We start from the raw sequence: 10,698 nt of genomic DNA on the forward strand, positions 1-10,698 counted from the left end.
GAGTTATGGAAAACAAAGACATGGAATAGATATCATACACTAGCCTGCATGTATAATGTACATTACAAAATGTATGACAATGTAAAATAATTTAGAAAATATGTTGAAAAAAAGTCCAGTTGTGCAACTCTGAAATCTTTATGTAATAACTTGTTATGTCACTAATGCCTGCTACTCTAATTTGTCTATTTTTTTAAAACTAACTTATATACTATTATTTTAATTCTTATTGTTGGATTTTTTTTTTTTTTTTTTTTTTTAATTAAACACGTTTAATTTAAAAAATATATACATTTAGGAATTTTATATATTTTGTCAAAGTTCTGATTTTTTTTTTTTTTTGTCAAAATGAACAAACGCTGGTGCCTATAAAGACAAAATGATGGAATAAATTACTTTCACCTTCAGCTGCTGCCTGTCTACTTCATTTCCTGTTGTCACTGTGCAGGACAGAAGCACCATGATTGGCCCATCAGCAGAAGATGTTAAGCTGTTTGGATATGAAGTTTGAGATGTTACATTTAAAGTTCAGTTTTTGTTAGCATTTTTCCTTTATTTGATATTAGGGAGCAGCAGGATGAGCTTTTAACAGGTGATCTGTGGTACATACACTGCACACACCTTAAACCAGTCGTCCCACCAGATGCCAAGAGATGGTTAAATTTAGGCAGAAAGATTTAAAAGGTTTTGGTAGCATCGCATCAGATCCCTTGCGTGCTTCATTTGGTAAATATTGCTTAAATGTGAGATTTTGATGATTGAACTTCTGATATAATCGCATCATTACATTAAAGTGCTAAAGATGTACCAGGTAACATGCTGAGTAATTAAACTGAGTTACAAATGTTCATAATATTGTGTCCTCCTGTAACATTTATATACAATAGAAATGTCTGACAGCAAGTGAAGGCATCAGTAGTCATAGTAACACTTCCCTCTCATTTCTGTTCCTATAAATTTGTGATTTCATTTTTGTGACGGCATTCTGAGAATAAAATGCACTTTTGGCTCGTAGTAAAACCATCATTGGTTCCGGTGTTGTGCCTTAAATTAAATATTGTCTACCTGTCAATCAGTCTTAAAATGGCAGCGGTCAAAGTGTACAGCAGACTTCACTCAGCATGTTTGTCCCCGTGAAAAACTTCCATGTTTGCCGCCGTCGGAGCGTTTCTGTGGTGGAATCACGTGAACGCGTTTGGGTCAATACGTCCAAACATCCGTGTGACCGACCCGTGGAGGTCAGCGGTCCCAGAGGTGTGACACCGGCGAGGCGTGGCTGTCCAGCGGTGCGTCTGATTGGCGGCAAGACTTCAGGCGGCTGGAGGGGGTAACCTGGAGAGCGGTGATCGGCGCTCAGAGCAGCAGAGTCCCGCTGAAGCGCGATGCCTCGTTTTACTGTCCACATCCGAGATGAGTGGCTGGCAGTGCCCTGCCGGGATGCCAACAACACCATCCGCTGGCTGGGACATGAGGCCCTTAAACGTTACATAAAGAACAAACCAGACAACGGCGGCATCAAGGCCGTGAAGGACACTCGTTTTGTTGTGCGCAGGTGCCAAAGTTTGGGTTTGCTGGACGTGGACGACACCATCGAGGATGTACTGGAAGATAATGACTTTGTCGAGCTTGGTAATGACTGTGCAGTGCATTAAAAATATAGAAATGTATGGATCATATTTGGGGAAAATTGGAGATGTTTTACCACAAGCAGTGGGGGAATATAACTGAGTGCCTTTACAAAGTACTTACAAGTATTGTACTTCAGTAAAAATATGAGATATGTGTACTTTACTTGAGTATTTCCATTTAATGCAACTTTATACCTCTATTCCACTACATCTGAGGTAAATATTGTACTTTTTACTCAACTACATGTCTGACAGCTTAAGTTACTAGTCATGTATCAGATTATAATTTTTCATGCCTCATAGCTCATGAAAAGTTGACTTTTTGGAGATACATGGTTCTCACGGGACATGACACTGCAAACATATGATGATCTAACAGAATATGATGCATTGCTGTAGATTAAAGTACACAACAGTATATAAAGTGGTTATAATGAGCTCAACCTTAAACATCTACAGCAGTGAAATGCAACACACACATGGATGCAGCAGTAATATTGATCTAAAAACATCATATATAATAGTAAAACACTAACAGGGACCATTTTACTGCACAGTGAGTACTTCTACTTTTCGTACTTCAACTACAATTTGCTTAATACATACTTTTTACTTGAGTAAGGTATTGCATGCAAGACTTTTACTTGTGGTAATATTTTCACAGTGTGGTATAAGTACTTTTACTTAAGTAAAGGATCTGAATACTTCACTGACCACTAGTTGTGAGTATTTGCACATGGTTAGTTGTGTATCGACAATGCGAGACAGTAAATGTAATTACATTAACTACCAATAAGAGTAAATGTGTACACTGTGCATTATGATCCTGTACTTACAGCCATTGAAGGCGACACCATGTCTCCTGACTTTATCCCCTGTGAGCCTGGAGTTTCTCATCTGTATCCTTGAACTTGTCAAGTATTCCTGCTGTATTAATTTATACTGTGTACTTTTACCTTTTACATTGTTTAGTTGTGAGTAACACAAAGTCAAATGTTCACTAACATTACATGGGGTTTTATTATAAGGATACACTGTTTTTGCTTAATGTTATCCTTAATTAAACTATTTGAAATAGTACAGCAGCATACAAAGAACCAGGAGAAGTAAGTGTTTACCTATTCTCTGTTAAGCTTTAAAGCGTATTATACAGAGTGCTGCTGTGTAACTCGGGTCTCCCTGTGCAGTATATTTCCCTGGATGGCAACAGCCTGACATCGACAGATCTGGTCAACTTAGGAAGGGGACTCTACAAGATAAAGGTAATGATCAACAAATTGTATTTGTTGTCATGGCAGGTTTGTGTTAATGTTTCACTTGACTTAATCATTCCCTTTATCAATATTTCCAGCTGACTTTGGAGGCGGAAAAAAAAGTTGTGCAATCCAGAGAGCTTTTGGACACCATTGTCAAAGAAAACAAAGGTTAAGATCATTTAAGAATAAAGACCTTAAATGCCTTTAATGTTGACCAACTATTGCAAAATGACAGTATTTCAGAGATCAGTGAACCCATGTATTCACTTCTCTGTATCTCTCTCTCTCTGTTCCTCCAGTTGTCTATGGAATCACAACAGGTTTTGGCAAATTTGCCCGAACAGTCATTCCTGTCAGCAAGCTCAAGTAAAGACAATATTTTACTGTGTATCTGTTTTCTTTGTCAGTGTTAGAGCATCTGTTGGAGAGTGAGCTGTTTTCTATGTGCTGATTGATGGTCATGCTCTTCTTGTTCCGCAGGGAGCTGCAGGAGAACCTGGTGCGATCACACTCAGCAGGTAATTAAACTCTCTGTAAAGCTCGCTCACAGGTCTGGATTTGAACAATCTTCAGTGCAGTGTATTTATATCAGCATCATCAATGTTATGCTGCGGTGTGTAGGTGTGGGAAACCCGCTGAGCCCAGAAAGGACCCGCATGCTGCTCGCTCTGAGGATCAATGTTCTGGCCAAAGGGCACAGTGGAATTTCTCTGGAGACCCTTCAAGCCATGATCCAAGCCTTCAACGGTAAACCACCAGCCTCACTTTACCTCAGCTGACCTGGGGTATCGGCGTCAGTCGACTACTGATAACTTCCTCTCGGGATTGGTATTGGGGAAGCTGACTGTCATGTGACCAATCTTCATCTCTGACTCATTTTGTCCCTGCAGCCTCATGCCTCTCCTTCGTCCCAGAGAAGGGAACGGTGGGTGCTAGTGGAGACCTGGCACCCCTTTCTCACCTGGCCCTGGGGCTGATGGGTGAGGGTAGAATGTGGTCTCCCAAAAGCGGATGGGCAGATGCCAAATATGTAAGAGTTGTCAGAACGACTTTTCCATGGTTGTGTAACAATAACTTGCTTAATGTTGCAGGAAATGTGCATTTTGCTTGTTTTAAGAGTGAAAGGTTGCAAGGTCCAATAGGACAACATGTTTGCTTTTTGATGACCCCTTGACCTTTTACTTGTTTTTTCCCCCTTTCATCTACGGCCAGGTCCTGGAGGCCCATGGACTGAAGCCAATATCTCTAAAGCCTAAAGAGGTAGTGTTTAAAACCAACCATGCTCCTTGATATTTGATTTACCATCACTGATGACCCAGGTTCTACTGGGAACACACTGTGGTGCAGAATTTAAAAGAACCATAATAGAGAACACTACATTGCATTTCCCAAGCAGCTTTAGTAAGTGGAAAATAAATCCATCTCACTCACTTTTTCCCTCACAGGGTCTTGCTTTGATCAATGGGACCCAGATGATAACCTCTCTGGGGGCAGAGGCCGTGGAGCGAGCCCAAGCGGTTGCTCGGCAGGCAGACATCATTGCTGCTCTGACCCTGGAGGTGCTAAAGGGAACCACCAAGGCCTTTGACAGCGGTGAGCAGCTGCCATCGTGATAAACAAAATCATTACACCAGTGTGAAACATTTACCTCAGACTTCAAGACTCTGTCCCATTTGTCCTCATTTTCTGGCCTCCTCCTGCAGACATCCACACGCTACGTCCCCACCCAGGACAGATCGAGGTGGCCCAACGCTTCCGCTCGCTGCTGGACTCTGACCACCATCCATCCCAGATTGCAGGTCAGAGGACAGATCCAGACTCTAGAAGAGACAAGCAACTTTATTCTTTATATAATAATCATGCATAGTTATTGTTATACACTTAATATCTGGGCAGCAAGCCTATCGATCGCTTACAGGGCGACAATGTTGTGTTTGCATGTTACAGAAGCACCTAAAATAATGAGGGATATTTCTGCCACTGCACTTGATCAAAGTACCAGTTTTAGAGCTGCAGCACTGCGCTGAGGGGTTTAACAAAGTGTAGATTCTGGTAATACTGTCCCTGCATTGCAACTTTAACATGAAGTACGTACTGTGTATCATTTCCAGAGAGCCATCGGTTCTGTGACAGAGTCCAGGATGCCTACACCATGCGATGCTGTCCTCAGGTAAAAGTCGAGTTTATTTAAATGTCCCAAAATCACACATTTCTTTCAGCATTAATCTCTACACCCTGGATCCTTATTCTCTCAGTTTGGAGAAGGAAAAACTCTGTGGTGGTTTCTCACATCAAGATTTTTGGAATTGGAGTAGGACTGTTGTTTCTGAGCGTATCATTCTGTCACTGTACAGGTCCATGGAGTTGCCAATGACACAATAAAATTTGTACAGAACATCATCAATACAGAAATCAACAGTGCCACTGACAATCCCGTATCCTTCTTTGGTATAAAGATGAAAACTAAACTGCTGCATGAATCCAGATGTGCCATTTTTGTCTCTGCACTCAAAATGCAAATTCTAGGTTCTGCCACGAACTGGATATTGGATTTTATTGGAAATCACACTTGAGTTATTTTTCTTGACGGCTGTACAAGATGGTATTTGCTGAAAGAGGTGAGACCATTTCAGGTGGGAATTTCCATGGTGAATACCCAGCTAAGGTATGCATGTTTGTGACTCATTAAGCATCTATTAGATGTAGATTTTGTTCTCCTCTTTCATTGCCCTTTCCTTTCTCCTAGGCTTTGGACTTTTTAGCCATTGCAGTCCATGAGCTGGCCTCCATCAGTGAGCGGAGGACTGAAAGGCTGTGTAACCCCTCTCTGAGTGAGCTGCCTGCTTTCCTCGTCAATGAGGGAGGACTCAACTCAGGCTTCATGATTGCTCATTGCACCGCTGCTGCTTTGGGTGAGTGTGCAATAAAAATAAATAAATAAAATGGAGCATATATGGTACTGTTTATTTATATTGAATAACATGGATTTGTCAGAATTAAACAGTTTTTTTTCCAGGTGGGATATTTTAAACAAAAAGATATCTGGTGTTTTAAGATTAAACAGCATTTTATTATTATCATTATATTTGTTTGCATTTAGGTCCCTTTTTACTCAAGCGTGAACCTTAACTCTGGTCTCCATTTTTTAATCTGTAGTTTCAGAGAATAAAGTTTTGTGTCATCCATCTTCTGTGGACTCCTTGTCCACCAGTGCTGCCACAGAGGATCATGTGTCCATGGGAGGCTGGGCTGCTAGGAAGGCCCTGAGGGTTGTGGAGCATGTGGAGCAAGGTGAGGCTTTTCTTCAAAAATCTGGGCATGATTGGATCATTGATACTATTAATAGAAAAAAAAAATGTGAGACACAAATATGGGCATCAAAATGCTCAACAAAGCGATGCATTTATTATGTAAAAAAATACAATTCAATCAACTATGATATGGACCGTAGTGTTCTAATGTAGGTACTGGAAGATTGTGAAATTCTTTACACTAGGACCAAATAAATCAATTAGTCAAAAGGCCAAAATTACTGAAAAAAACACATGGAAAAACAACTTTAAAGCACTAATGGGACTACAGATACACAAGCTGCCACACAGTTCAGCTGTTTACAGTTCAATGTTCATTAGCGCCAGTAGTTTTTAAAAAAGATCTGATAACCACTTCGTTTTCAGTACGCTTAGAAAACAACAAGAAGCAATGTCCAGGTACCGATGCCTGTGCCACAAAAAAGTGCAAAGGTAACAGTGTAGAAAATCATGCCAGTGTACACCAACTGTGGATGAAACTGCATCAGCAAACATTTGTATAATTGTGAGTCAAAGCTCACTCAGTGGATACAGTGGTCACCCATAAAACTACAGGTTAAGAGAAAAAGCAGAACTAAATCAGTGCCTCTGTTGCTACATGTGTTCTTCTCCATGTTTTCTGTGGAAAAAATATTCACAAGATACAATAAGATGTAATAGTAAATACAGTATATGTTGGAATGGACTGGAAAGTGAAAAAACAACAGCTGTTAAGAGCACAGAGGGCTGCTAACCTACAGGGACTGTTTCTACTTGTAGTGGACCCTTACTACTGGAAGAGCTTGTGAGTTTTATTGAGTCCACTGGCTGCTCCTCATAGATGTATAATATTTATGTGACATTCCCATGTGATTTTTTAATATATGAATATTATGATGCATTGACACATGCTGCAAAAATAATTCAATTAGGGGATGAAGGGTAGCCTCTGAAATGGGCTTAGACCTTTCAGGAGTACTGATGACTTTCAGTATGCAGCCCTAACATGCCAAAAGTAGAGACACTGGATGTTGTGTAACATTTTAACTTTGTGATTGAAATATTTACCACTAAAAAGAGGACTTAAAAAAACAGTCCTTTAGCAAATGAACTCAAAAGGTGAACTAAACCAAATCTAACTGATGTTTTCTGTGATCAGTTCTTGCTATAGAGCTGCTGGCAGCCTGTCAGGGGATTGAGTTCCTCCGCCCACTTCGTACCACCACTCCATTGGAGAAGGTCTATGAACTCGTGCGCAGTGTGGTCAAGTAAGTCAAACAGATGTGGCCAAAAGTACACAACTATCTACTGAAATGATGTGCAGGATAGTTAATATTTATCCACTGTTCCACTTCTGACTCTCATACTCTCAACTATTCTGCCATTAACAGACCGTGGATCAAAGACAGATTCATGTCTCCAGACATTGAAGCTGTTCACCGTCTTCTACTTGACCAGAAGGCAAGTGCCGAGTCTTATGGAGTATTAAATCCAGCTGTGGCTGTAAAGTGTGTCCGGTCCATAAACTCCACAGGGATATAAAGTCAAGGGAAAATTGTGAATTTTAAGTGACATGTTTATATTTTCTTAATCAGGTGTGGAATGTGGCCAAACCTTATATTGACAAGTATCAGACAGAGTACATCCCTGAGTCCCGTCCCATCTCTCCTACCGCCTTCTCTCTGGAGTCTCCAGCATCACCGAGGAAGCGTGTTCGTCATGAGTGAAATCATGTCCAGTTTTTGTTGTTTTGCAATAACTAAAACTAAAAACATCATATATTAACACTTTTGTGGATTTGAATAGAAAAATATTGAAAATCTCTGATTTGAAGATGCAGTGTTGTTTTGATCCTTGTCAACAAAAATAATACTTTATCACTAGTGTGACACTGACATCAATGTTTTTAAACACTGAAATTTTGGTAATTTAAGAACTGGATTCACTATATATTTCTCTAGTAATCATCGGGTGTTAAATGTGCATTTCACCACTGTGCATTAGTTGTATTTATCTACGCCTTGTTGTCCCTTTAAAATGTGCCTAATTTAGTTTTTATTGCCACATGACTACCTCAGCCATTGTACCATTTTCATATCAAATATTTTTTAATGTAGCGAAAACACAACTGTGATTAAATGTTTTTTTCTGGTGTAATTATATCAAATCTTAAATGATTGTCATCTATACATTTCCAACTTCAACAACAATAAACGTTTTTAAAGCTGCATTCTTTAACAGTCGGCATGATTATCTAAGTCCTACTTGCTCACTGTTTCTATTTATAAGTAAGGCATGCTGGTGGTTAATGATACAATAACTTATTTCTGGTTTGCTATTACACTTTGTTTAGCTATATTAAGAATGTTTTTAGCAGTAACATGGATAGAAGAACTGACTGTAGGTAGACAGATGGACTGATACTTTATCTCTGTGGGGAAGTCACAGCAGGAGTACACAAAAGTGCGCAAATTACGGTAAAGTGTACAAATGGAATGTGATACGTTAAAAAGTTAAAGAGAGTCTTGCGCTGTGCCAGAAGTTTAAGAAAACATAATTCCAAAATCCAATAGCAGTAGTGGTAGTAGTTGTTGCAGTAGCACTGATATGATCTCCTATTTTCAGTGTTATGCCATTAAGATGTTGTGTGTAAATAATAACTTTCACATAGTGTATTATCAGTATGGCTGCCACTCACAGCTAATAAATACGTCCATTTAGTTTTGACTATAAAATGTCTTTTACCAGAGCCCAGGATGACATTTTATCCAACGATGAGAATAATGACATCGTCACATTTAAGATGCTGAAACCAACAAATTTTAGCATTTTTGCTTGAAAAATGTTGATCGATTAATGAACTAATGGGTTGAACTGCAATCGCCTCTGATGTAAAGGTCAAATAAAATTTCAAAACCCAAACCATGAGAAAGTGTCAGCCTGCGATCACAAGGCCTTCATCCAGTTTTATTAGACATACATTCACTTACCAAAAGCTATCTTTGTCTTTCAGTCCAGTATCTACACTTCTAAATTACATCCACACTCAGTGTAAACAGAGAGGCATGTGTTTACATTCACAATGCTTTTGTTCGCCGTGTGTGCTGAAACTCAGGGAAGTTAGCAGAAGCTTCCCGGTCTAGTTAAACAGCACTTACCTGTCCAGGCTGAGAACTCTGCACCTCTGCCACCTTCAGGTGCTGTGAGGAAAAACCTGAGGAAGATAAAGTGGTATGTCACAGACCTGTAAAGGCAGCTTTGGTCAACAAATTCAAAGGTTACACAAACAACGAACAGACAGGGACAGAGGTCCGTTTTGCACAGAAATAGTTCAACCTTACAATAAAGACTTTGTGTTCAGCCTAACTGAATTTGCTAAGACCACAAGTTCATTTGTGTCGTTGCAGCCTCAGCCTTCTCTAAACATAACCTCAAGCTTCAGGACTGCTGAATTCAGTCACCTGCATTGATATGTTGACTTGAATGGAAATGGAAATGCTGAATGGAAAACGTTTCTATAAGCTACAAACCACAAACATGTACACAAACATAGACTAAAGTACTGTACTTCTGAACAAACAGAAGAATGTCTGTTTGAGGTGACACCAGAGCAAAAACACTACCAACATAATTTCCCACAGATTAGACATTTAAGAGCCATAACGTACATAAGCTGCTGTACGTCTAAATGTTCTTGGATGGCACAACGTTACCAAGCAACAAACAATTATCCTACGTATACCGTCATAGATGTTTGGAGGCAGACTTTACGAACGTCATGCTGGAAACTCTTATTCAGTTATTACGTTTAACAAGTTATAAACATTCGATGTTCATTTAGAAACCTGTACACGCAATGTTCAACGTTTACCTTCTAAGTACTGAGAATAAAACATGTCTGTAACGCTAACGCAGAAACGTTAAAAAGCAACAGAAGCTAGAATGGGAAAGGTATGGGTGTTTGCAGAGAAAACGAAAACAATAACACGGTTTTAATGTCAAAGTTTGAAAAAGATGTCTCCTTCGAGCCGGATTTGAACCAGCGACCTAAGGATTCCAGCAGTGTTGCCTCTACAGTCCTCCGCTCTACCAACTGAGCTATCGAAGGGACGTTACAAAGAATCCGACTGTACAGTATTCAAATATAACTTGTTCACAATCAGAACATCACCATAGTCAATTACTTTCAGTCCGGATTAACCTGTATCCTGTAACGTCCAAGACGAAAGTGCGACCGCACACTGCGTAATGTCGTTTACCTAACGTTCGCTATCTAGCTGGCTAACGCGAACCTAGCAAGCTAACTAATGTTATTCGATATGCTAACTTTCCGTGAAAGTATCTGATCACTTTGTCGGCTGAAACCTTCTTGGAATAAAGGAACTTGTCGTCTCTTGCTAAGGTTTCCTGCGAAAGTCTTAAAACAGCGTTAGTTTGAAGAAACAACTAACAAACAAACAACAACAAACTCAGACAACGTTAACGGTACCTCGGTAGCAGTTAGTTAGCTAACTTAAGGTAGCT

The 10,698-nt window shown here is 39.8% G+C and overlaps 1 protein-coding gene and 1 non-coding gene across 2 annotated transcripts; one reads left to right on the forward strand and one right to left on the reverse strand.

Moving 5' to 3' along the window:
• Positions 1–1,382: 1,382 nt before the first annotated feature.
• Positions 1,383–7,947, forward strand: hal (histidine ammonia-lyase). The gene is made up of 20 exons (XM_076733723.1): positions 1,383–1,629; positions 2,467–2,527; positions 2,707–2,734; positions 2,816–2,890; positions 2,980–3,052; positions 3,184–3,250; positions 3,365–3,402; positions 3,506–3,631; positions 3,775–3,914; positions 4,097–4,144; positions 4,330–4,477; positions 4,588–4,683; positions 4,996–5,054; positions 5,239–5,319; positions 5,484–5,549; positions 5,631–5,796; positions 6,041–6,175; positions 7,334–7,442; positions 7,566–7,635; positions 7,770–7,947. Exons 1-20 carry the CDS (start codon positions 1,383–1,385, stop codon positions 7,899–7,901), a joined length of 1,965 nt encoding a protein of 654 aa, XP_076589838.1. The 3' UTR covers positions 7,902–7,947.
• A 2,246-nt stretch (positions 7,948–10,193) lies between these two features.
• Positions 10,194–10,282, reverse strand: trnay-gua (transfer RNA tyrosine (anticodon GUA)). Its single transcript is given in 2 exon segments — positions 10,194–10,229; positions 10,246–10,282. It is a non-coding gene; the product is annotated as a tRNA-Tyr (tRNA).
• Between the last annotated feature and the right edge of the window lie 416 nt (positions 10,283–10,698).

Source organism: Chaetodon auriga, chromosome 6 (genome assembly GCF_051107435.1).
Source record: "Chaetodon auriga isolate fChaAug3 chromosome 6, fChaAug3.hap1, whole genome shotgun sequence".
Taxonomy (NCBI): Eukaryota; Metazoa; Chordata; class Actinopteri; order Chaetodontiformes; family Chaetodontidae; genus Chaetodon; species Chaetodon auriga.

What these genes read in the sequence shown, in the direction of transcription:
- hal (XM_076733723.1), top strand. Translation starts at nt 1,383, where the DNA reads ATGCCTCGTTTTACTGTCCACATCCGAGATGAGTGGCTGGCAGTGCCC. An exon ending in CATTGTCAAAGAAAACAAAG is followed by an intron (nt 3,053 to 3,183) that starts GTTAAGATCATT and finishes CTGTTCCTCCAG; the next exon opens with TTGTCTATGGAATCACAACA. An exon ending in ATGGTGAATACCCAGCTAAG is followed by an intron (nt 5,550 to 5,630) that starts GTATGCATGTTT and finishes CCTTTCTCCTAG; the next exon opens with GCTTTGGACTTTTTAGCCAT.